Source organism: Galleria mellonella, unplaced genomic scaffold (assembly GCF_026898425.1).
Source record: "Galleria mellonella isolate WM207_F2 unplaced genomic scaffold, CSIRO_AGI_GalMel_v1 utg625, whole genome shotgun sequence".
Lineage (NCBI taxonomy): Eukaryota > Metazoa > Arthropoda > Insecta > Lepidoptera > Pyralidae > Galleria > Galleria mellonella.
In genome coordinates, this window is record NW_026442129.1 from 205,847 (window position 1) to 233,669 (window position 27,823).

The following is a 27,823-nucleotide window of genomic DNA, read 5'->3' on the forward strand; positions in this document are numbered from 1 at the left end:
ATCGTGGGCGAATTAGTATACTCTGTTATGTCCATGGTACTGCTCATGTTTATACGCGACGGTTACCACTTTTCATCAGGTGAGTCGTTAGCTTGTTTGCCATTCTAAGTTGCATAAAAAATATTTCCCGGGCACAACGAACGAGTCGTAGTTAGAAGTCAGTGCGAACTTAATTGTATATGAGCATAAACAGGTTATGGCCCTCATCGAATAATATGTGTGACATAAGGGAGGTGACCGGTCGCGATTTGCACTACACGGACGATGCAAGTTTTATATTTAGCCGGCCGCTAGTAGTGGACTATTTTTATGCGGCCAGTGTCATTCGGCCTCGCGTATAATTGCTGTTGAACAAGTGTCTGATAACAGTATCAATATTATTATACGCTTTAGAAATTTGTTTTGTGTCAAATGGTCTTTGACCACGTATGAGGTTATTGGACCTATTTCTTCCTGTATTAAGTTTAATTTGACGCAAATCAGCATCAATTATATTATCGTCATAATCACCCATCGAGTGTACATTGTTGAACATAGGTTCCTTCCTATGGGAGGTCTTGCTGATAGTTGACATGCTTGGCAGGCGGTTTGGCAGCCGCAGTTAGGCTTTGGTGTTTTTTTTTGATGGGTGAAAATGGTATGGTAACCCCGCCTGCGCTAACAGGATACGCTGGCGGAGCACCAGTGATGGGTGATAGATGAGAATGAAAACAGGTCAGTTAGCCCATCATGATGAGTGTATCAGTAATTAACCATGATAGTTTCCAGGGGGAACCGCGAGGTGGTCAACCTGGTTGGGTATATTGTTCGCAATGGGATTCTCAGTCTCCATTACTAACAATAATTTTCCCCCCAGGCTTTGGTGTTGTTTGTAGTTGTTTTAAGATGGACTTTGCTGCTCATCCCTCGACCGTTAAGTTCTCTTATCGTCTTATACGACATCCACGGGAAGGAAGGGAAAAATAAAAAAAAAAATATACGCTTTAGAAATTTGTCTCTTTGTGTTAATCTTTTGCCACATACGAGATACTGAATTGAATTAGATGCTAATCCTATTAAATTATATTATCTTCAAAAATTGCGTTACGTAATAATTGAAGACCCCCTCCCCGTCCCTCCTCCCAGTCATGAGTGGCTGTGACGTGAAACAGAGGTACTTATGAAACTTAACAAAATAATACGCTAAACACGTCCAGCTGTTCTGAAGTGATGCTCTCACAGAGCTGCTCGATAGACCTTCTTCCATGTTACTTTCATGTAATTCACAATTTGAATAAATAATACCGTTTGTCGCGAAGAAAAATTTGCTTTTAGACACACGAGTCTGCATTCTAAATTGAACTCACGTTTATCGGCGCGTTTTATACATTGCAAAATAAGAGGAGTGAGATTTCTAATTAATATTGTTTTAATGAGTCCGTAGATGCAGGTGGCTCAGGACTGTTCCTTATGGCAGTCTATGGGGGAGGCTTATGTCCAGCAGTGGACGGATAATGGCTGAAATGATGATGATGGTGATTGTACAAATATTAATATTGTTATACCTGGAATCCCGTCGCGTTAAGTCCCGATTGTGAATTTAAAATATTAATTTTAACTATAAAAATAACCGGTTTCACTTCGGTTGACTAGTTTTGCCAGCACCTGGGAACCTCAATGGTGAGCGAGTGTTCTCGACTAAAATACACTAAGTCGATCCGGTTATTTTTGCAGTTAAAATACAATGTGTACTTTCAAAACACTTAACAATAAAATATTTATTTTTAACCGACTTCAAAAAGAAGGTGATTCTCAATAAGGTTGTCTTTTTTGTTACTTTATAACCGTCAGTTCTAAACTGATTTCGAATTTTTTTGAAAGAATATATTATATATCCCGTAGACATTTTATCAAAGTCGGTTTAGGAGTTTAATTTTAAAGTCGAAGAAAGAATGGCAAACAAACTGACGGCCCACCTGATGGAAAGTGGTAACCGACGCCTATAGACATGAGCAGTACCATGTACATAACAGAGTATACTGTTTCGCCCATGATACCCCCCCCATGCGTTGGCATTCTTGAGGACTCAAATATTACTCCTCTGTACCCTGTAAATTCACGCCATATCCCACCTTTCAAACCGAAACACAGTCGTGCAAACACAACTGCCTTACGGTTGAAACACGAATGGGACAGACTTTAATTATGTTGCTATTTCAATTTTTTTTTCTTACGTAGTACAAAAATTTCTTTTAGTCACTGATCTCTTAGAATAATTGACCATAGTCTGTGATAATGTCGGCAAGGGTTGACAATACATTATAACATAAAACGCGCACTACGCATAACACTTCCAACCATATATTTTCCACTCTAAAAGCTTGGCCATAGCCCAACTGCAATAAAGAAGAATGCTCAATCTTCTGCGTTCATAGACCTTTACGGGCTTACTACAAAAAAAGATTTAAAACACTGTTATCGGTGTAGGAGTGTTTATTTGTAATTTTATGTGTCACATGTATACACAATATGTAGATTATTAGATAATTTATTACTACATATACCTTTTTTTTTGTGAGTTTATGGCATAAATTGAATGTTTGCATCCTAGGACTTGGCCGCTTGGACTGCATTTTCTGTAGCTTCCATTAAGTCCTGCGAAGAACAGGTTTAAGTTAATTTTTAATTTTTATTAAGACAAACTTTCTTTTGTTTAGACATGAACAGTAGTTAGACAGTTAGACACTTTTGTAGTAAAATGTCTTAATATGTACTGAACGTTAGTCTATCGTAAATTTAATTTTTTGGTGGCAAGACGTTTAGGATTGTCAATCGTAATGTTACTATTAGTAAGTTATATAATAATAATATACCGGAGGGAGACTTTGTACAAAAGTCGATTGCTTGGGTACCTCTGTCCCATTCGTGTTTGAACTGTGAAGCAGTTGTGTTTGCATGGCTGTGTTTCGGTTTGAAGGGTGGGATATGGCGTGAATTTACTGGGTACAAAGGAATAACACCTGAGTCCTCAGGAATGGCAACGCATGGGGGGTATCATGGGCGAAACAGTATACTCTCTTATGTCCATGGTACTGCTCATGTCTATAGGCAACGGTTACCACTTTCCATCAGGTGGGCCGTCAGTTTGTTTGCCATACAAAGTTGTATAAAAAAAATTATTCAAGTAAGATACAGTTGCCTAAAGTACAATTTACAATTTTTACAATTTATATTGAACGAGAAAAAGTCTGCATTACCATCAGTCCCCAAACTAGGCCAGATCTTTATCTTGGGGATTAAAAATTAGGGACTAAAGACTATGGGACTAAAGATTGGGGACTATATAAGAAACGAAAAATTGAAAGGTTTGCCTGTCAATTGAAAGTACAAAAGTTCGTTGAAGCATCTAGAACTGTTTACGTACGCGGCGGGTTTCTTGCGCAACGATTGTTGTCATAATCTAGTGTGTATGACTCACCCTACTCCTTGATATCTAAAGACGTAGAGCGGTTTATCTGTTACGTACATCACACGCGGCACCCAAGGATCATTGTAATGACAATTGCTGGGTTTAGAGGTCACTTTAAATGTGTAAACATGTGGGTGAATCCACATATTTGCCTATTTTAATAATATACAATAGTGGGGTACTAGTGGTAAATGAAGTATTAAGGATGAAGTCAGGTTAGTTGGCCTATTGTGGCTATTTCAAGAGCAGTTAATCACGGTGATCAATCAAAAACAATTGAAAAATGTTAAATTATTTTCAAAAATTGACAGACATTTACAATTTGCCATACTTCGTTATGAACGTTTTTAATAATGAGGGTAGTCATAAACGCTTGGACTACAGCCTGCGCATCCTAAGATCGAATCCGTAATCAGACATCAAATCGAAAGAAATTCTAAATTCAAACATTCAAATCTAATGCGCCTAAGAAACATCTCGTCGCTCGTCGGTGTGTTTTATTCGTTTAAAAAAAGAATATTGAGTATTCCTATTCAACGCTAATTATTGGAATGAATGGAAATTGTTTTTTTTTTCTGCAGAATTTTAACGAAGAAGGTAACATGGCTGTTGTGTACAAATGAGTAATATCTGGGTCAAGTGTTAATTTGATTTGATTTACACTGGAATCACACGCGATAATTTCGCGCGGTGAAATACGACGTGGGCGCTTAACATGCATAATTTTGGCATAGTACAACTAATGTTTTGCCGCTTCTGTTGATTAAAGCGTTATGGAAATTTCCAAGCGATGTGAGCACAAGCGAAATCTGGGTACAGGTGTTATAAGTTTTTTTTTATGGATGATAATGGAATGGTAACCCCGCCTGTGCTATCGCTATACATTGGCGGGGCACCAGTGAGGGATGATTGGTGGAGGTGAAAAGGCAGATCAGTTAGCCCATCGTGACGAAGTGAAATAAATTAGTCATGATGGTTTCCAGGGGGTACCGCGTGGTGGTCGATCTGATAAGGTATATTGATAGCAATGGGGATTAACTCTCCCCATTACTAACTATCCCTTCCCCCCGGGTGTTATAAGTTTGGTCATTCGTAAAAAAAAAGTGATAGAAGAAGTTTCAAGTATTACAGTACTCCATTAGTCTTACACTAGAAAGGGAGGGGAGATCTTGGCAGGGTCGCCGTGTAAAGTGCCAGCTCGGGAGATGTATTAATACGACCGAATCTTGATTTATACTCTGTTTATTAATAAAAGAATACAGTTTATATACAATCATTGGGCTACATGGCCGTAGCTTAAGGGGGGTGCTAACAAAGAACAATGCCCCTACCTTAAAATGAAAGGCTTTAAGAAAATTAGACACATTCGTTTTTCGAAGTTACTTAATTATGGATTCTGTCCTACCAAAAAGTTATTTTGGCCTACTTTAAACTTGGGTTTAGCTACGATCCTGTTGGGCTACGTACTTACTTTTACAGTTTCTTATACACCATTACAGAATTTTAGACGATGGCAATTTACCCAGGCGAAGCACACAAAGTTTCCTCAATAAAAAAATTCTTTGAATGTGTACTCATGATGTAAGATTTGTTTGAAGATATTTTTTTATGGTGTACGCTTTATTGCACACTATAAGAGTTACAGAACAGGTTTACCTGGAAATGAGATCACAGTAGGTGAACTTAACTCTATAACAATTATATTTGTTCTTGATCTTTAATTATTGAGCTACGCAAGTGCTGTGTCAGCATTGTCATGAGCGTTACATGCGTCCTTGTCTGCTAAACATAAAAAAAAATATCCACTCGGATATATGCTGTTAAAACTCGTCATACATACAAGCCGAGTGCATTTATGAATGAAGCCGTCTCATTGAATAAACGCGTAGAATTAGCAATATGATTCTATTACGCGGTGCGTGACGCAACCAGCGCGCGTCACGCTGCCAGCGTTGTGTTACAGGATGATTGTGACCGTAAACTTTTGTTGGACACTATCCTGTGGGCATACGTGGAAGTAATAAATACATTAGTGAATGAGGAACGCTACGTGTCACTAGTAAAGTACTTGTTTTGTTTTATTAATAGCAAGTTCATTCATGCGTTAGACTCTTCAAAATACCATATATGTAGAGTAGAATCCAAGCTGTACGTGAAATGGAGAATCTCATGCTCATTATGTCAGCCTATCCACTGGTGAACAAAGGCCTTCCCTTTTGGAAGTTTTGCCAGTAGTTACCACCCTTAGTAGGCGGATTGACTACCGTAGTTAGGTTTTTGTAAAGTTTTAATAGGGACGCTGCCGCCAGTCCCTCGACTGTTAAGTTCTCTTAGTCGCTTCTTACTATACCCACGAGAAAGGAAGGGCTAGTCCATTATATGCCGAGACTACATGGCAAAATTGAGAATGTATTATATATATAAGGGCAGAAACTTTGTGAATCAAAAATGTCAAAAAAGACCAATTATTTGAAGCTTCGTAAACTGGACTCGACTTGTAGTGTTGGGAGGCTCCAATTTTTTGTCGTTTTTCCAAGCATTTTCTTTATGTCATTTATTTGGTTTCACTGGTAGAACATTTTCTTCAAATGATGCTAATTATTTCTTTGACACCCAGTATAACCCGTGTATCAGCCGTTAATTTTCCACTGCTGAACTTTCCGCTCTCTCATAAGGGGGTTTTACCAGTAGTTGCTACGCTTGGCAGGAGGGTTGGTTTTGGTGGTGTTTTAAGAGGGACGCTACTGTCCATCCCTCCACCATAAGATCTCTTAGACCAAAGGTTGACTAGGAGACGATGCTATGTAGCATTAAGTCCGTCTTTTGAACTAAACATTCTATATGTAAAGTGGTTAATAAATAGTATATAAATATAATATGCTAATACAGTTGTATAACTGGATTGTCCTCTTAGAAGATGAATCACCCTGTTGTTTACTGTTTGTTACAGGCCAGTGGGAGAAGCTGCCACTGTGGACTCTGGAGCGGGAACTAGTGGTTCAGGACATTGCCGAGAAGGAGAGCATCAAGGTGCTGGAGAAGGCCACGGTGCCAATCGTTAAGATGACAGACAAATACTCTGATGTCAAGGTAAAGCCACTGACGTACTTGCCGTTGAGCAATTGTAACCAGAGGCAGGTTGCATAGAAGTCCTCTGCTTGAGTAACTCTGTCCCGTATATATACACGCTATATAGCTATGTATGTACTGGCGGGGCGCCAGTAAGATATAATAGGTGAGGATGAAACCAGGTCAGTTAGCGTGTCGTGACAAATTAACTAAGAATTGACCACGATAGTTACCACGCGGAAGCGCGTGGAGGTGGACCTGATAGGGCCAATAGGGTATTTTTTGGTTGAATGTATTTTTTTTGATAGATGATAATGGAGTGGTAACCCCGCCTGCGCTAACGGTATACGCTGGTGGGGCACCAGTGGGGGATGATAGGAGGATATGAAAAAGCAGATCAGTTAGCTCATCGTGATAAATATACCTGGTATTCAACAATTGCATTTCCAGGGGGGACCACGTGGAGGTTGACCTGTCAGGGTATATTGCTAGCAATGGGACTAGTAGTCCGCATTACTAACAATCCCTTCCCCCCGATTGAATGGATTATATTAGAATGGTTACCGCGCCTGCGCTTACGGTATACACTGGCGGGGCACTAGTGGCGGATGATAGGTGAGGATGAAGCAGGTCAGTTGGCCCATAGTGGCTAACAATAAATCAATCACAATAGTTCTTAGCCTGATAGGGGTATATTGCTAGCAATGGGGTTGTTAATTCTCATTACTACCAATCCCTTCTTTTTTTTTTTTTTTTTTTTTTTTATGGATGATAATGGAATAGCAACTCCACCTGCGCTAACGGTATACGCTGGCGGGGTACCAATAATGGATGACAGGTGAGAACGAAAAGGCAGGTCAATTAGCGCATCGTGATGAATATATCTGGAATACAGTACGATGGTTTCCAAGGGGGGCTAAGTGGAGCTCGACCTGATAGAGTATTTTGCTAACAATGGGACTGGCAGTTCGCATTACTAAAAAATCCCCCCCCCCCCCCCCGTAATGGGACTGGCCATTACCAACGACTCCTTCCCTCAAATAACGAAGCACCATCCTTGTATCGGCAGGTGGACATCTCATTCAATATGAGTAGCGGCGTCAAGAGTGCCGAGCTCATCAAGCAGTTCAAGGTGAGTGTACGTAGACACTATCTGGCCCTCTAGACAAATGGCAAGCAAATTCGTCGATGGTATCGACAAAGCTAGCGAGTTAGTGAGATAGAATGATATAGCAACGCCGGATGACTCATTCCAACGCACGGAATCGCTAGCGATGTCGATTCATTGACGAACTCGCTCGCCACTTGTCTAGGGGGCCAGAAACAGGATTGTTATTCTCTCCTATTACCTATTATAAATGTATTCCGTCTGTTTACCTCATTGAATTAGTTGTTATTTTGCAGCAGAGTCATTATTTTGTCGATTTCAATTATTTTATTTAATGGCTTATGTTTAAAATTAACCTTTTTACATACAATGACAATTGTAGTTTTTTATTGATAAACAATTGGAATAGAACAAAAAAAAATACATACAATACATAAAGCAACAGACGGCAATTTTGTTTACAACTATATGTAATATATATATATATATATATATATATATATATATATATATATATATATATATATATATATATATATTTTTTATAAAAAATAGAAAATTGATAAACAATTGAAATAGAACATATAAAAATACGTACAATACAGGTGTTATGCAAACACAACTGCTTCACGGTAGAAACACGAATGGGACAGAGGTGCCCAAGCAATCGACTTTTGTACAAAGTCTCCCTCTAGAACAAGAACAAGAACATACATACAAGAACCAGCACATTTTATAAACAGCTTAAGTTGGTCAGTATTCAGTATCACATACTGGTTGGTTGGTACTCATGCATACTAAACGTAGCGGAATTAATATAATTCTAAACGTCTGACTAGTTTATTTACATGGTCTGATTACAAAAAAAAAAAAATCATTCAGTCGTTGAATGTGACTGAAGGTATGCAAAAAAACATATTTTATCTATTGTATGCGTTTATATATCAATACATATATAAAAATCGTAACTGGTCGCTGTCTATATATAGCTTATGGTTAGAATAATTAAATAGTTATTATATTTATACCATAGATTGGTCAATTACATATTCTCCATTTGAATACCAAAAAAATAGTATTTTTAATGACATTTTTTTTTTATATTATTTTTGGAGGGTTAGACATTCACAAAATAAAATCGATGAACAATATATTTATTTTTATTTTTGTGGGTAGATCTTTGCAAAATAAATTCGGTGGAGACGCTTATTCGAAATTATATATAGTCAATGAATAGCCATGTAACAAATAAAAAAATATCAATCAATCAATATCAATACATATAATGAAACCGTAACTGGTCGCTGTCTACGTGGAAGATGTATAAGAAAAACTATTTTATATATATATATATATATATATATATATATAAAGTCTATATACTTTATGAACGCAATAGAACCCAAAACAATGTTTTTTAGAATTTTTGTCTGTTTGTCTGTACGTTTGCGTACGCTAATCTTAGAAACGGCTTAACAGGCACAGTCACATATAAAATGCTATAAAATATATACCGATCAGTTAAACTAAAATTTAATGAAGGTAGGTTATATATCATATTTTAACTCATAGGATATTTTATTTAACGATTCACGCGGGCAGCGCCGTGGTAAACAGCTAGTCTTTTATACATTTTTAATTAAAAAAAATATATACATATAATCATGTTCATGAAATAATGCGGTAGTCGGAGACATCTGTTTGACTGCGGGCGTTATGGTGAATGTAACATTGTAAGTACCCTCATTTCACCGAGTATATTAGAATTTTATGTGTCACAGTTATTACCCAATTAATTAGCACTGTTATTGTTGTTTTTTTGGTGTTTTTCATCATTGGAAAGTTAGTCGGAAATTATAATTGACATGTTTTGGTGTCGGGCGGATCCGAACTAGCTGCTCTTTTTTAATGGATAATAACGGAATGGTAACCCCGCTTGCGCTATCGGGATACGCTGGCGGGGCTAGGTGCTCTTTGTATTCATGGTACATAAGAAAAAACAATGAATTTTGCCAATAATCTTACGTTCTCGGTCTTTTTTATTCGATTCTGTGTGTGATACGGAATATTGGGTGAAAATGGAATGGTATCCCCACTCGTGCTATCGGTATACACTGGCGGGGCACCAGTGAGGGATGATAGCTGAGGATGAAGCAGATCAGTTAGCCCATCGTGACGAATTCAACAAGAATTGTTCACGATGGTTTCCAGGGGGAACCACGTGGAGGTCGACCTAATGGAGCATATTGCTAGCAGTGGGGCTGTTAAACTCCATTGCTAACAATTCCTTTCCCCCCTGTAATACGGAATAAAATATGGACAGATGTAATAAAATAATAAGATTCAATTTGTATCAAGTAACTGTGACAGCGGTTGGCCGTGTGGTCCCGGCATAGAATGGGCCACCCCTACCTTTCTCGTGGGTATCATAAGAGCCGACTAAGGGAGGGCGAGTGATGGGCAGCAGCGTCTCTCTTAAAACATCTTTAAACCTCTGACTGCGGTTGCCAATCCGCCTGCCAAGCGTGGCAACTACTGGCAAAACCTCCCCAAAATGGAGACTTATGTTCAGCAGTGGACAGTTAAAGGCTGATATAGTAATGATGAACTTTAACAGTGAGCTGTCTGACGGCCAGCCTGATGGAAAGTGGCAACAACACCAAGCACATCATAGAATACACTGTGACTTCCGTAGCATCTCTCATTTTTACCATTTCGGAGGACTGACATGTCGCGTCAGCGTACCGTCTAATTTCACTGCCATGTTTTTTCTATGCAACTCAGAATGGTAAACAAGCTGACGGCCCACCTGTTCGAAAATGGTAACCGTCGCCTATAGACATGAGCAGTGCTATGGACATGACAGAGTATACTGTTTAGCCCATGATACCCCCATGCGTTGTCATTCCTGAGGACTCGGGTGTTATTCCTCTGTACACTGTAAAATTATAATTAAATAAATATTAGTTAATTAAACAATGTATAATTTAATTAAATAAATATTAGATAATTAAACAATGTATAATTTAATTAAATAAATATTAGTTAATTAAACAATGTATAATTTAATTAAATAAATATTAGATAATTAAACAATGTATAATTTAATTAAATAAATATTAGTTAATTAAACCATGTATAATTTAATTAAATAAATATTAGATAATTAAACAATGTATAATTTAATTAAATAAATAATAATTTAATTATAATTAATTAAACGTAATTAGTTTAATTTATTAAATAACAATTAATTTAAATAATGCCCTACCTCACGCACCGCGCAATTTGGCCGTGGAATGTAAAAATGTCGTGAATCCACACAATGTGTGTGTTACGCAAGTTGCGCGTACGTTACGATTGTTACGGTACACACGCGGCGACCTTGTAACCGCGAGAATTGTTTATATCTATTCGACAATCGAAAGTATACGCTTGCACGGGTGACCCAGTGTAACGTAAATTAATACGCAACTGGTCCCGTGTGGAAGTAATGCATTTTACAGTAAATACTATAACGTGCTAGCCTACCTACCGTCGGTTATTTTGTTTTTAATTTAATAACAATTGTCCTATTTTTCAAGTTGGAGGAAACGGTACATATTTACAAAATTTTATATAAAACCTAATTAAAAAGAATTTTTAACACTGGTGAAGTAGTTTTTGAGTTAATTAATTACAAACAAACAATTGATTTTTTTCTTTTCTATAATATTAGTATAGATTAGAGGGTCGCCCTAATATATATACTTTTTTTTTTTAATGAATGACTATGAAATGGTAACCCCGCCTGCGCTATTGGTATACACTGGCGGCGCACCAGTGAGGGATGATAGATGGGGATGAAGTCATGTCAGTTGACCCGTCACGACGAATTTGACGATAATTAATCATGATAGTTTCCAAGGGGAACCTAGTGGAGGTCGACCTGACAGTGTATATTGTTATCAATGGGGATTAACCCATTACTAACAATCCTTCTCCCCCCAATATATATACTCGTCGATGTATCAACAAGTATACATACGTTTACTTCCACTCAGTGGCCACTATTAATATTTATTTATTTGTCGTTCGGCAGGAGAAGTACCCAGTGCTGTCCCCGCTGGTGATGGTCCTGAAGCAGTTCCTACTGCAGCGCGATCTGAACGAGGTGTTCACGGGCGGCATCTCGTCGTACTCGCTGATCCTCATGTGCATCAGCTTCCTGCAGCTGCACCCGCGGCCGGAGCGCGTGCGCCAGTGCAACAACCTCGGCGTGCTGCTCATAGAGTTCTTCGAGCTGTACGGCAGGAAGTTCAACTATGTGAAGACGGCGATCAGGGTGAAAAACGGAGGCTCCTACGTCTCCAAGGATGAGATACAGAAAGTAAGTGGCTTTTTTTGGACAGTGATTTATTGAAGATTATCAACATATCTATATAGTTTTATACCAGTGGGAGACTTTGTATAAAAGTTGTTTGCTATGGCACCATAGTTCCGTTCATGTTTCTACCGTGAATCAGTCTTGTTTGCAGGACTGTGTTCGGTTTGAAGGGTGGGATATAGCAGTGAATTTGCAGGGTACAGAGGAATAACACCTGAGTCCTCAGGAATGGCAATGCATGGGGGGTATCATGGGCGAAACAGTATACTCTGTTGTGTCCATGGTACTGCTCATGTCTATAGGCGACGGTTACCACTTTCCATCAGGTGGGCCGTCAGCTTGTTTGCTATTCTAAGTTGAAAAAAAAATAATAGTTATATTTTACACTACAATAAAGTTTTGGTAAGGTTGTTACATTGCAATACAGGTATATAACAAACTTTGCACTAATATTTTAAACACACAATCGGAACTTAACGTGGTGTAAAAACCTTTACAGGTAAATAAAACTCACATACTGGTAAAAATAATAATTACCTACATAAAGAAGCAGGTATGGCGGGCTCTTCTCAACAGATAACATCGCGGTTCCCCCTGGAAACTATCATGGTTAATTCCTGATGAATTCATCATAATGGGCTAACTGGCCTGTTTTCATTCTCATCTATCACCCTTCACTGGTGCTCCGCCAGCGTATCCCGTTAGCGCAGGCGGAGTTACCATACCATTTTCACCCATCAAAAAAAAAAAAAACAGATAACAATTTTCCGTACCCTACAGTAGATAAAAAAAAGTGACGATTAAAAAGGTGCTTGTAAACAAGTCTATATTTGAATAAAGGTAATTTGAATTTATACCACGTGACGTCTGGTCGAGTCGTTGAAGAGGCGCGCGGTAAAAAAGAAACAAACATGTTAACAAAATCATTTCCACATTTATAAGTGACTAGCAATGAAAATGAAATAGTATCGGTATACAGACGTGTGGCGGTACCATGATGATTGCACTAACTAGGAATTTAACAGCGACTTTGTTCATGGAGACCGCGTGGAGGTCGACCAGATTAGAGTATATTGTTGGCAATGGGGTCATTAGTCCTCATTAATAAAAATACTGCCCTTTGACCATTATCCTCCTCAATTATTCTCTCTCAATTATTTATTCGGGGTCGGTCAATTCCTTCCCTCTTAATTTGTGAATAATTAATTATTTAGTATTTAATAAACTATGCCGTTTCCGTCAACTATTTCGGCTTCACTTAGAAGTTTTCTCTTCAGCGTGAGTTCGGTGCTTACGTTGAAGTATGTCGTCTCGTACTTCGGGTCCCAGTTTACAGAGGCCGTGAAAATCAATGTTGTTAACACTACGAAACTGAAAAACAGCAATTAATAATAAATACAGGAGAAATTTGTGGATCGGATAATTGAATATAATAGTTTATTGTTTAGAAAAAGAAGACAGACTTGTTTTTTTTCTCATTTAAAATAAATGTCGAGAATATTTACATAAATTTCACTGAATTAGTTGTTATACATTGTTAGTAACCTTATCACTACATTATTCTAATCAAATGAACAGGGGGGAAAGGGATTGTTAGTAATGGAGACTAAGAATCCTATTGCTAGCAATATATTCAACCAGGTCGACCTCCTCGCGGTTCCCCCTGGAAACTATCATGGTTAATTCCTGATGAATTCATCATGATGGGTTAACTGGCCTGTTTTCATCCTCATCGAGCACCCTTCACTGGTGCCCCGCCAGCGTATCCTATTAGCGCAGGCGGGGTTATCACTCCATTTTCATCCAATAAAAAAAAAAAATCTATTAAACAGTTTTTTTTTAATGGGTGATAATGGAATGGTAACTCCAGCCGCGCTATCGTTATACACCGGCGGGGTACCAGTGAAGGATGATAGGTGAGGATGAAGTAGGTCAGTTAGCCCATCGTTACGAATTCATTGAGAATTATTCACGATGGTTTCCAGGGGGAACCACGTGGAGGTCGACCTAATAAGGCATACTGCTAGCAATGGGGCTGCCAAACTCCATTGCTAACAATCCCTTTCCCCCCATTTAAACAGTTTATATAAAGTTGTCCTTCAGCCGGGAATCCCCGTTTATAAAAACATGACTGTCAGTCACACAGTCTATGACGGACATGTTTTATAAATGCATGGTGAATCCCTGCGAATTGCCAAAAGATTACGTGCTACTATCTAAAGATAGCAATTGCCCATTGTACTACATGATTCATCGCTTTATCTCTATGTAGGCTAATTACATTCGCACCTATGCCATAATTTTGCTTCTTGCTTCGTGTTTTTTTTTATACAACTTAGAATGGCAAACAAGCTGACGGTCCACCTGGTGGAAAGTGTTAACCGTCGCCTATAGACGCCTATATTGTAGGAGACGGGAGTTAATGCAATATTTTTTTTAATGCAATTTAGAATGGCAAACAAGCTGACGGCCCACCTGATGGAAAGTAGTAACCGTCGCCTATAGACATGAGCAGTACCATGGACATAACAGAGTATACTGTTTCGCCCATGATACCCCCCATGTGTTGCCATTCCTGAGGACTCAGGTGTTATTCCTCCGTACCCAGTAAATTTACGCTATATCCCACTCATCAAACCGAAACACAGCCATGCAAACACAACTGCTTCACGGTAGAAACACGAATGGGACAGAGGTGCCCAAGCAATCGACTTTTTACAAAGTCTTTTTCTGGTGAATGGTTTCACGCAGTGTTCGATCTGATATGGAATATCGCTAGTAATGGGGCTGTTGAAACCTATTTACTAGCAATCCTTATCCCCTCTAAGAGACGATGTGGCTACTTGTATTCTAGAACTCAATTCTTTCTGATATTTGGTGTAAAGTTAGTGAGGTATATGTTTTTTATACCACTGAGATGGCAAACAAGCATACGACCCACACGATGGTAAGTGGTTCCCGTAGCCTATGAACACCTGCAATACCAGAGGCATTACGCGTGCGTTGCCGACCTTGAAGAAACCTCTTTATCCCTCTTTTGAAGAACCCCATGCTGTAGTCTCTGGGGAAAACCTCGGCAGGGGGCTCATTCCATAACCTGAGTGTTCGTGGGATAGATTAGATAGATTAGAAAACCAATTACCATCACCAGTCACTTACCATCAGGTGAGCCGTATGCTCGTTTGCCCCTTTTTTTTTAACGTCTGGAAAACGCTTTATGCAGACCCATACACTTTGTGGGAGGTAAATGGGTACCTTCGGAATCCCTCCGTAAGGTGGGGGTGTGTGTTGTAAAAAAAAATCCTTTACCAATTTTTCAGTTTATTATTTGACCTTATTCGCAGGAAATGAACGACGGTCACCGTCCGTCGCTGCTGTGCATAGAGGACCCGTTGACTCCGGGCAACGACATTGGCCGCTCCAGTTACGGAGCGCTACAAGTCAAGCAGGTATGCTGGTAGTTGCCTCGTTTGGCGTGTCATTATTTACGAACGACGAATTAAAGATCGAGGCCGGACCACATGAAGTAATTTGTTAATTACTTTAAATATGTGTATCGAAGCATTTGGCGTTTCATTGTGTCTGCCTACCCTAATGGGAGACAGGCGTGACAGATATGTATGTATGTATGTATGTGTGTACTAAGGTAATAAGATTGACTTGTGACTCATTGAGGTCTCATCAAGAAGTCACAGAGTGTATTGTAAAATGAACGGGTGTAAGTGGGATTTCAATATGTCTCAAATAGCCAATTTAGTTTAGTATTATAATTAAGTACATGATACCGCCTTTTTTTTTATAATCTGGTCAATAAGGATTTTTTTTAAATGTTTATTTATTTATTTTACACTTAATTGCACCAAGTAAAAAGAAAAATAACAAATACAGTAAATATTAATGAGAAGTGATACAAAAGGCGGCCTTTTCGCTAAGCAATCTTTTCTAGGCAACCTTTGGGTAGAGGACATTGAGAAAAAGACAATATTTTTTTTAATAATGAAAACATAATAGCCGAATCCGTTCAGTCGTTCTCGAGTTTTCCGTTTGGCGATTAATTATGATTATTTGGAGCGTTGTTGAATGTGGTGTGCGTGCTGGGCAGGCGTTCGACTACGGGTACATCAGCCTGCAGCAGGCGGTGGCGCCGCACAACGCGCTGCTGGCGCGCTGCAGCGTGCTGGGCCGCGTGGTGCGCGTGACGGACCACGTGCTGCAGTACCGGCGCTGGGTGCGCGACACCTTCCAGCCGTACTTCTTCCCGCGCGCGCCCGCGCCCGCCGCCGCCGCCGCCGCGCAGCCCACGCCCACGTGCACGCCCACGCGCACGCGCACGCCCACGCCCTCGCCCTCGCCCTCGCCCTCCGACACCGACCCCGTCAGTATACTATACACACGTCACTATATAGTTCTGTCATGTTCATGCTTCTGTTCAAATTTGTAAGCAACGGTCGCCACTTTCCATCAGGTGGGCCGTCAGCTTGTTTGCTGTTCTAAATTGCATAAAAAAAGTGTACAAATAAAAATGTATTTTTATTTTAATCCTTGATGATCAAAATCAAGGATTAGAATTAATTCAGTTTTCAGACAGTCGAAGCCTTTTTTTATTACTAAAGGTTTTATAAGTACATATTACTGTATTTCAATTTTGTATCATTTATGAATTACTATAAATAAGTATTAGAATGTTTGAAATGTCAAAAATAAATTTTAAATAATATGTACGTACGGTTGTTGTAACAGGAGTGGTCGGATAGCGGGTCCCGCGCCGCAGGCACGCCCCCCTCCCCGTCGCTGCCGTCGACGGGCGGCGGCGGTGGTGGCGGCGGCGGCGGCGGCGGCGGCGTGTCCGGGGGCGGCGGGCCCCGCACGTCGCCGCCGCCGCTGTCGGCGCTGCAGTGCTCCTCGCCGACCCCGCGCCGCGTCTCCGCACATCAGAGCCTCATCATACACCACATCACCAGCAACTCCGACTTTAACAATATACCCTCAGGTACGCTACATACAAACATACGTGTACATATAACAAAAATGCCGAATTGTTCTGTATTAATTTATGCTGTAAAAATACACATTTACCAGAGGGAGACTTTGTACAAAAGTCGATTGCTTGGGTATCTGTGTTCCATTCGTGCTTCAACCGTGAAGCAGTTGTGTTTGCATGGCTGTGTTTCGGCTTGAAGGGTGGGATAAGGCGTGAATTTCCTGGGTACAGAGGAATAACGCATGAGTCCTCAGGGATGGCAACGCATGGGGGATATCATGGGCGAAACAGTATACTCTGTTATGTCCATGGTACTGCTCATGTCTATAGGCAAAGATTACCACTTTCCATCAGGTGGGCCGTCAGTTTGTTTGCCATTCTAAGTTGTATATAAAAAAAAAAAAAACTTGAACATAACCAACCAACTCGATCTTTACTCGGCAGGCGTAATACAACGGTATGGTGGAGGCGACAGCAAGAACCGCAACCCGCGCTCGTTCCCCAAGCAGCGGCGGTACGGGTCGCCGCCCGCGCCGCCCGTCCCCGCCGCCCCCGCCCCCGCCCACGCCCCCGCGGCCGCCCGCCGCCCGCCCGAACAGCGCCACCACAAGAAGCGGCGGCAGTACCCGCAGCCGCCGCACCCGCCGCGATGACCGTGCGCCAACCACTACTCTCACTAGGTTAGCTAGCTGTAAGGACTAGGTACTCCAAATATGGACTCGAGTCGCTGACTAAGTGTCGCTACAGAACGCGAGCTACGTACAAGTGGCTCGTAGTAAGTACACGCGGCTGCACGTGACCACTCGTCGACGCTTTTAGATAGGGTATGGCCGTGTTAAGGAGTTATTACACTATCAAATATAAAAGATTATAATGTGTATTTATGGATTATAAATATAGGATATAATAGGATAATATGTGGTCATACTATATTGAAAATGCATCACTAGGTCAGTAATATATAAAATAATATATAAAAAACCGCTTAACAAATTTTAATAAAATTTTATGAATGTCTTATCTTGAACTCGAGAGATAGATTTGTTTGTACCGATAAGAGAGAACGTATCCGACAGGTAGCAAAGACAAGGGGCAAAATAATGTATGCTAGATCAGCTAGTGAAATAAATAATATTTAAAAATAAATTAATGGACTCAGATTTACATTCCTATATATTTCTTGTATAATATTCGGTCGATTTGATATATTTTCAGTATACACTTTTTGTATAATTTTGAATTTATACAATCTCTTATACAGCTTTAGACTGATGAAACTTCTTGTAACTTGTATTTATGGATCATAAATATATAATTATGTATATTTGGTAGTGTAATATATCCCTTAAGACTGGTTGGCTCTGACTCGATTGTTCGTTCGAGAGGACTGTATTCGCGTGTTGGTACCTACAGGTGACCACTTGTGTGCACCTTAGCTTCTGTAGTGATTTATATACTGAAGTGTTGAGACACGACTGAGATAAAACAATTGGTAGACAGTGTTGCCTCTGTAAAAATAATATCAAAAATACCTATCTGGTAACATCTCTATTTCCTGTCGGCTGTTATGTGGTTTTCATTATTATTGTTTTAAAGTTTATTTAAAAAAAATAGTCTACTGATAGGTTTACGTCAGATTTGTGTGCATTCAAGAATCAAAAGTTATTTTTGTACAAGATGTAATAGTACCTGTACAGGTCCAGCAACTTGAGGCGAGCATTCATTTATTGCTTATTGCAAGACAGAGACGGATCTGTTCCGCTTTTTTTTGTCTTATAAATGCTAATCAGTGTTCACTCAAGCCGCTTGATCGTCTACGCAGCCTTTTAAGCGTGGACTGGCACAAAAGTATTCGGTTATAAACATGGTCCATCAGTGTACATTGAGCCTAAATAGCTCGGTTAGAGAGAATAAAGTCTAGTACACAAGAGAATCATATGCTATATTAAGACAGAGTACTTGTTATGTTACCTCACGCGGGCGAGGTCGCAGGGCACAGATAATAAAAATAATAATAATGAAAAGTACAAATGATGTCCAGAGATTGAGAGTCGGTCTGTCTTCATACTAATGGCTTCTAAACTCCTTAACCGTTGCGTACTAAATGATGACCACAGTGTAGTGTTTGTTGCAAGATGCTTACAACGTTATCGATGGAGTGAACACATAATTGGAGCCAATAATCACCTATCTCGCTTACATCCCATAACAAAGAAAGGGATAGTAAACACTTGTTGTAGCCGTCTGTAGTGGTGTTCGGTGTATATAGATTGGATGTATTTGTAAAAGAAATGTATTTAAATATTTATACGAGCTGTCTAGTACACAGTGTACAGGCTTTATTTAATTAATGCTAGATGGCGCTTTGTAGTATACCCATTGATTTTTATTATTTCTGTCCCGCTTACACACGACAAGGAGAGACTGATGTGTGGAGTCGAGAAATTGTATTCATTGGCATCGATTCTGTGTTCATGTAGTCATGTCCTATATTTTGTTTGTAAGTTTCTTGATTTGTCGACATCGTGGTAGAATCTGAGGCGCTATTTTTTTTTTATTCTAAGACTTATTTCAGTTTGATATTATAAAGGGAATTGTTCTAAGGAGCGCGGACTAGGAACTCTCTTATTTTTAAAAATGAGTGTCAATAGGCTAATAAACTTATTTTTAATTTTTTATGAATAAGAGGGTAAATTTATAATAATTGTGTCGAAACAATCTTGAAAGTTTTTGATGGCCCCTGACGTGAGAGCATTTGTACAATGGTTTGACAAATTTATTATTTGTCAACTATCAAAATATATTAAAATTTGAAAAGCAAAATGTGTAATATTTTTAAAATTGAAATGCGATTCATTCTGTTAATAAATCTGTTACTATTTAGTTCGCAAGAGAGATTTGAAAATAATCACGCAAAAGTATTTAATTGAAAATTGACAAATAATACAGACATTGTCCGATACCGTTATGAATGTTTTTAATATAATTTATTAATTTTTCAATATATTGTACAGTTTAGAAATATCCCAGTGCGATCGCGTCCGATTCTACCTTGTACTCGTGTCCAACATGTATGTACATACACACGAACACCACACACTTATACACTGTGTCATATCTCTACAATGAATGAATTGTTAACGCAACAACCGATGCGGTATTACGCATCGTTTCATTGGAAATATCCAGTGAGAACACGACGGGAGGTGACATGGTGATACGGCACACTATCAATATGGGACCTTATAGCTTGCTTCGTGTTTTTAAAAAGGCAAATTTCCAAGGTATTTCGTATACCGCATTTATTATACAAATTTTAATTGACACCCGAATGAACTATGTTACAAAACGGAAATGGTTTTATATGCATGAAATATATCTCTTGTATTTGTCTCACGTTATAGACACTGTACCACACTGTAAGGAGTAACCAGTAGTCCGACGCTTATGGCTTGTCCCGAATAATTGTAAGGCAATTCGGGACATATTGCAATATATTGTTGTGTCGGACGACTGGTAGATAAGAGACTGTGATACTACTGTGCTATTTATTTGTGAACGTGATAAATGTTTTGGTCTCTTTCCATCAAGTCGAGAAGTTAATTCGATGGAACGAGACGAAAGACTTATTACGTTTCTATGAATAAAGATTGTCGGCTTTTATTGTATGTGTCGTGCTCAATTCAGGCCTGGCCATTGAACTGAGTCCAAGAGATGGTATTGATAATTTCGACTATTTAACCTGTAAGCCACTGAGGGTTGTTTGGCCAAAAGAAATTGTAAAATGTATCTCTTATTTGTAAAGATATATAGTGAGAATAATATATAAATACGTAGTTTAGATTATATAGCGACGGTTAGCGACCGATATCTCCTTACACACGTTTATATAGAAGTTGCAAAAAATTTTCCTAATTTTAAATTACTTTTTTTTTTTGGTTTCATCATATAACTTTGTAGTCCTCAGGAATAGCAACGCATGACTATATCCTGGGCATTGCCCTCAGGAATAGCATTGCATGATTGTATCCTGGGCATTGCCCTCAGGAATAGCATCGCATGACTATATCCTGGGCATTGCCCTCAGGAATAGCCTCGCATGACTATATCCTGGGCATAGCATGACTATATCCTGGGCATCGCATGACTATATCCTGGGCATCGAATGACTATATCTATACTGTCTATGGTACTGTTCATGATTACAGGCGACGGTTGCCACTTACCAATAGGTGGACCGTCAGCTTATTTGCCATTCTGAGTACTTGAAAAAAAAAGAAGTATTTAAATTTGGAATGTTTTCTGTCTCATGTAAAATATTGTCCGTTTTAGCGAGGGTGATACATTATTAAGGAAATATTCGTGGCTAACCATGGATAGGTCCCGTGCTGCGCGCACGCCGTGAGGGTGTACTAGTTCGAGCGGAGGCGGACACCATACATTGTGTATGATAGAGGTTAACTGGTGCTTGTAGACGTAATATCCATTTTGGCACATTGCATCCGTGGGCGCATGCAACGCGTCTGAGTCGACTTTGGCAATGTATTGTAAAACAGGAGTTTCTTGCAGGCGTTTGTGATTAATAAATTGCTGGACTCCATTTAATGTAATTGTCTGTAGCTAGTCATCGGCAGCTGTATTTTGTATAATTATTTATTTTATTATTTTATTAGCTAATAATCGCATTCGGCTTAGTATATTAGAATGAGATTTTTTTTTCTAACATCACAATTGTGTTCTCAGTTCGATTTGTCACCAAATGAGCGTTTTATAATGCCGTAGCACAGCGCGGCACGTCACGGCACGATTTTATGCTGACGGTGTATTGGGAAAGAGGTACGTAATATATTATTATGAATGCGTCTTTATATTTTCGTGCACTATCGTATTCATTAGTACGTTATGCTCGTCTGTTATATCGTGCCGTGCCGTGTCGTACCGTGCCATGCCGTGGATATGATAATTGATCGAATTCTGTAACTGTACCTATGTACGTACACGACGTTACAACGGCAAAGTGCTCGGCAAAAAATTACAGTGTTTTTGAACCTATTGTAATTATTCGTGTATTTGGTGACCATTTTGTGAGTCGATTTGAACACATCTTTAGAGTGAAATGAAATAATATTAATAATTATTTATTGGAACTTAGATAATGTGAGCTCCTGATGGTAGTGACATATACAGTAGGTATATGCAAGTTTTGCAGCAATGTGCCGAATAATGTAGTCACAAAACCTTACCGAAACGTCGTCGACACCTCCAGTATAATATGACCGGTATATAGTGAACTGCACGTGTGAAAGAACAGAAATATCAACATACTGCTCGTATTATACATGTATCTAATATTCAATTAATAACTAAACGGCGTTTTGGTTGTATTTCTTTATTCTGACATGAAATTGTAGAACAAAACAATACATGATGCATATTTTGTATGCATAATTATATAGCGGGTGTTATGTAGTGAAAAAGTATTGCTAAAGTTATCCACAATAGGCAGTCCTCTTCAGGGCGTACAGTACGATTTGTGGCTTCGGGCGTGGGTTAATAAAAAACCTCTAAATATTGTAACTTGACGGCAAAAACTGAGACGAAACTCTTTACACAGGCGGAATTTGAAATTGTTTGCATTTTTAAAAAGTATTCTACGAGTGAGGCTAAACTTTTGCTAAATGGAACATGGATTTAAATGTAGAGGATTAATTTAATTCTTCGATGTTAGACAATTGGTCGCGACCTTTTACTGTAGCTGGGTTTTCAAATTTGTGGTATTTCAAACCATATAATTTTGTGTAGAATATTTAGAACTGATAGCACGCTAACGATTTCGAATTCAGCCTGTACTGTCTCGTTTATTTATTTATTTATTTTTTTTTGATAAAATCGCTTTTAAATAGTTGAAAGATGTCACTGTAATATAATTACAGTTTACAAGTATTATTCACATACAAAAAGTATGAACGTTTACGACGCTAAATCATTCGATTTATAGAAGGTAAGCAGCAGCCGAACAAACAGTAGGCTGACTTGGTATCGAACGGGGAACAAGTTTACATCGCATTGGATACATGTGAGTTTGACGGTACATTGTACAATTTTGGTGTCTTTATTTGATGTCCATTCGATGTGATTGCGATTTGAAAGCAATTCGATTGTATTATCGATTGTTATTGTATATTCATTCGGATAAAAATACTGTTAAGTACTGAACACTGTCCAATTTTTTTTTTAGCCAAGGTATAGTAAAGACTTACGAACGGTATACAATTATGCCGGGAAATCTATCGGAATTCACAAAATTAAAAAAAAAGTGAGTTAAGTAAAAACAAATTAGAATAAAAGAAAAACAATATTAAATTAAATAAAAGCAAAAAAAAAAGAACTATTAAATTAAGTTTTAATTCAGTTCTTATATTGTATATTTAAATACATAAATTTAAATAATTAAATTTACATTATGTAAAGAAAAAAATCTTTAAAAGTTTGGGAAAATCCCTAACGAGTTTTTCCCAAACTATTCGACCACAAGCTGTATTTGTAAAAATTGTAAGGATAGACTGCACTCTTATCTGCCGACCCCGCAAGGGAGTTGTTTTAAAGATGGCGATCAGTCTGATATGTTATTAGTAATTACTAATATTTATAAAAAGAGAAATCCTGACTGACTTCTGACAGAGCGCCTTGGAAGTATAAAGTATCTATTAAAAATAAAAATATTATAATCAATCTGCAATAATTAAAGCTATCGCATAATATACATACGCAATAAACTAGGTACAGTCAAGTTGACAGCCTCCTTATTTGAAGGTGGTAATAATATAAAAAAAATAAAAAAATAAATGTAAAGTATATATTTATTAATTTATTTGGAAAAAAAAACTTGTAATCGCATGTATGTAGACAGGTGACAAACGGTTTTATTCCAAAAATGATACGACTTCAATTTTAATGTTTTGACCGTATAGGTCAATGTATAAAAAAAAAATTGTTGTGGCGCGAAAATGTAACAAAAAGAATTCCACTTCGAAATTCAAATATAAAAAGAATACAAGTGACTTTTCCGTTATATATATAGAAAGAGGATGTGAGGTACAATTCTTAATCTATGGTTACGGACGATCTATCACGTATGACGTCAAATTTCATGCGTCATAAAATTTATATCCAGCAACAATAACGTTAGTCCCATTTCCACCATTGTTACTGTACCATATTTGATTAATTATAGAATCGTTTGACTCGCCTACTCCCACATAAACCCTACATAGAACGCGTCTAGAAGGATAAACCATTATATTTTATGGTTAAGTAATTCATACGGATAATGATTAAACATATTTATTTTGAAATAAATTTAATTGAATAGACTTATACATGCCTTAATAATAAATGTTCTAATCTGGAGACTAGTCTCCCCATAAGAGGAGAAAATAGTATAGTTATGGAGCATCCATTATCCACGCTAGATGTGTTAGTATAGGTAATCCCTTTATCTCTTTTGCACTTGTACTGCGCTTTTTTTCTGTAGCTCCCTTACTATGTAAATCTATGACTGCTTGGGGATGTCAGCACACTGGTTATACGAGCTACCTTAGATTATGTAGATACGAGTGTCTCCATACAAATACGACAGAAGAGATTAAAAAAATAAAAAAACGATACAAAATTCTTACGAATATATTTGAAAGAATAAGATAAACAATGTTTACTTTAACGGAATATTTTAATTTAAATTTGAGTAATGACGTAAAATGTTTTAATTATTAAATCGCCAAAAAAGGCCGCTATTTTATTTATTTATTTAGTTTATATATTATATTTTAATTAATACATATATATTAACTTATAAACAACACGTACATATGGTGTATTTGTATTGTATTAGATAAAATAGTTCTAAATTCATATTTAAAAATCGAACAGTGGGTTTACTCTAGACATAAATTCTAATGAATCGATATTGAAATTAAGACTTCGCACTCTGGCATTGCAACACTAGCGACGTACTGATAGATCTATATTATGTAACTTGCTAATGCAAATTATTGTAAACCGATATTAATTATAACTTAATTCCTGGCAGTTTCATGAATAGTAGTATAAATTTGTTATTGGAAGTAGATTGGATTGATATTACATTTAAGAGAGGACTTGCTGATCTGGGACATTTTTAATCCCAATTACTTGAAGTACTGAAGTTTTTTTTTTTTAAATAAAAAAGTGACTAAATTTTGGCACGTTTTTGATACTCTATGCTCTATCTACATAATCTAAGGTATATTGCTACTCTGTGACCAATTAGCACGTTTAAAGTAAAACCTAAGAAATGGCGGGAAAATAAGGGATCGCTTGTTTGGTCGAACCACAGAGTATTTAAAAAATGGTCTAGTTCAGTTATAGAAATATGAAGCGACAAAATGAATATTTGTATAATTGTATTATGATACCTTTAATACTGGATCGAACATGTGAACGCGCGGTTGGTATGGAAGTTTAAAAATATTGTAGAAAATGGTAGACTTGCAATACGTGTGGTAATGGTATGGAACAAGTAATAAGATATGTGCCTTCAATTGGATGAGTTGCCCCAAGCGTGCTCTCTTATGGAAACTTAACATTATAATCTATGTCAGTTGAATTACATGGTGTTATGTAGGTCACCATTAGCATCGTTCTAAAGCAGTATTTTAATGGTGAACTTAAACATTTTTCCCTTAAAGTAACATGCGTCGAAAAACGACGAAATTTTTAAATCCCCCATAAAACTGCGTTTTTTTTTAATGTAACTTACAAGGTTACAGTGTACACTGTATTGCCTATAATAACGTTACCTTTCCTGACGTCTAAGGTGTTACGCCCCTGTACCCTGTAATTTTACTTACTGTTTTAGTTTAATTTAAATGACTGCTTAATTAAATTTTACTGCTATATGCCACCCTTCCAACCGAAACACATCTATGTAAGCACAGCTACTTCCAGGTAAAAACACGAATGGGACAGAGGTACCCAGACGAATTTTGTACAAAGTCTCCCTCTGTTAGAGTCCAGTATAATTAGTATCGTAGACTTATTTTTGTCATGTTTCTTTGGGAAAAATGTCCAGTACCACTGTTACAGTGCTATAAAAATGCTAATGAGTTATAACTCTGTTACTTAATCCATTCTGACAAGAGTCCTACAGCTGTCACTCGAGTTAGGTATCAATAGACTAAACGGCAACGTTGTGATTATGTAATGTACGTTGTGAGTCCTGTCAAACTGTATTTTATTAATTAAGCCGTGTACATGACTGTCTTTGCCATAGATATAAGTTTAAGTATCTTTAGAGAAAATAAAGTTTCAATGACATTATATAATTAAAGTCTCGCGAACAAACGTACTAAAAAAAAAAAAAAATTAAAGTCTCGCAGGCAGCGTGGTCTCCGACCTTAGCCTGTTCCAAAACGGAACAAACGTACTAAAAAAAAATTAAAGTCACGCATTATGGTTCTTAAGTTGTCCGAGGCAGTTGTTGGTTCAGAGATGCTTTCAATACAGTTTGGAAGTGGATTAATAGTATTTTCATTATATTAAGAGTGGCAAATAAGCTGACGTCTCATTTGGTGGAAAGTGTCAATGGAGCGACACAGTATATTCTGTGACATCCTTTGTCACGTATTAGAGACGATAGTTTCTGGTGAGTCACTTAACTACCAACAGTAACTTAATAAGTAATAACATTATAAATATGAAAGTTTTACGTTAAAATAGACAGTTGATTTTCATTATTTTAAATTCCGACGGAGTATATTTTTGCTAATAATTACAAAGTACAAATTTTGAAGACCGTTTCATAACAGTTACAGAAATTGAGACGCATCTTTGGATCAATAACCTGCCTTAATATAATTCATATATGACCGCCATCTTGTAGAAGGTGCCCATGCGTTGCTTGTAAATATTTTAGAAATAGAAAATTTCTATTGTTTTTACTAAACAATGTGTCAACCGAAATAATGACCTTACGTTCTAAGTATTTATTGTAAGAAGTACACTCGACGACACGAATTCTGTCACTGTGTAGGTATGTAAAAAAATTAAAAAAAAAAAACTATTATATAAAATTATAAACTGTATATTGTATACAAAAAATATGCATTTAGCTATAATTAGGTCATATAATATGGGACGGCTGTGTTGTTGGGTGTACGTTGTTCGTTGCGTGTACTAGAGTATATTGTTAGCTATTGTTATTGTACATAATATTGTACATATGCACTTGTACAGAACCGTGTAAATATCGTACCAGATATATATATATTTAATAATATTATAAATTTGATCTAAAAACAGTTTTAAAATAAAAATTAATAAAAAAAAAACACCAAAAAAAGATAAAATAAAGCGATGGCTTGATATAGCAATTATTGTTTTTTATTTCATCACCTTTGTATATATATATATGTATTCTTTATTGCACTAAAACATACAGTAACAACAATAAGTTAATAACAATGTTAGCAAAGGCGAACTTAAACTCTAAAAGAGATCTCTTCCAGTCAACCTAACGCAGTGGCATAGGAAGTAGTGAGTGGGCAGTAGTAGTGCAAGACAGAAATTTGTCCTGTTCGAAATTCAACACCTTGTAGGTCACTGGAAATGAAATGTTGTATATACCAGACAGACTGTAGGTATATATGTATACCTATCGTCATCATAGCACCAGTTAATTGTCCACTGCTAAATACAGGCCTCTTCAGGATTTTTGGTAGTAGTTGCCACGCTTAGCAGGCGGGTTTTTTTTTGATGGGTGAAAATGATATGGTAACCCCTGTCTGCGCTAACGGGATACGCTGGCGGAGCACC

At 37.7% G+C, this 27,823-nt stretch overlaps 1 protein-coding gene across 1 annotated transcript in view; it reads left to right on the forward strand.

The window, feature by feature from the left end:
* LOC113511297 (non-canonical poly(A) RNA polymerase protein Trf4-1-like) overlaps positions 1 to 27,381 on the forward strand; it is a 52,948-nt gene extending 25,567 nt beyond the window's left edge. Inside the window, exons 3-9 of the mRNA XM_052899677.1 lie at positions 6,399 to 6,538; positions 7,587 to 7,649; positions 11,707 to 11,994; positions 15,336 to 15,440; positions 16,094 to 16,366; positions 16,732 to 16,981; positions 17,417 to 27,381. Coding sequence (XP_052755637.1) covers positions 6,399 to 6,538; positions 7,587 to 7,649; positions 11,707 to 11,994; positions 15,336 to 15,440; positions 16,094 to 16,366; positions 16,732 to 16,981; positions 17,417 to 17,625 — 1,328 coding nt within the window. The 3' untranslated portion in view covers positions 17,626 to 27,381. The remainder of the gene's footprint in view (positions 1 to 6,398; positions 6,539 to 7,586; positions 7,650 to 11,706; positions 11,995 to 15,335; positions 15,441 to 16,093; positions 16,367 to 16,731; positions 16,982 to 17,416) is intronic.
* Positions 27,382 to 27,823: the final 442 nt, after the last annotated feature.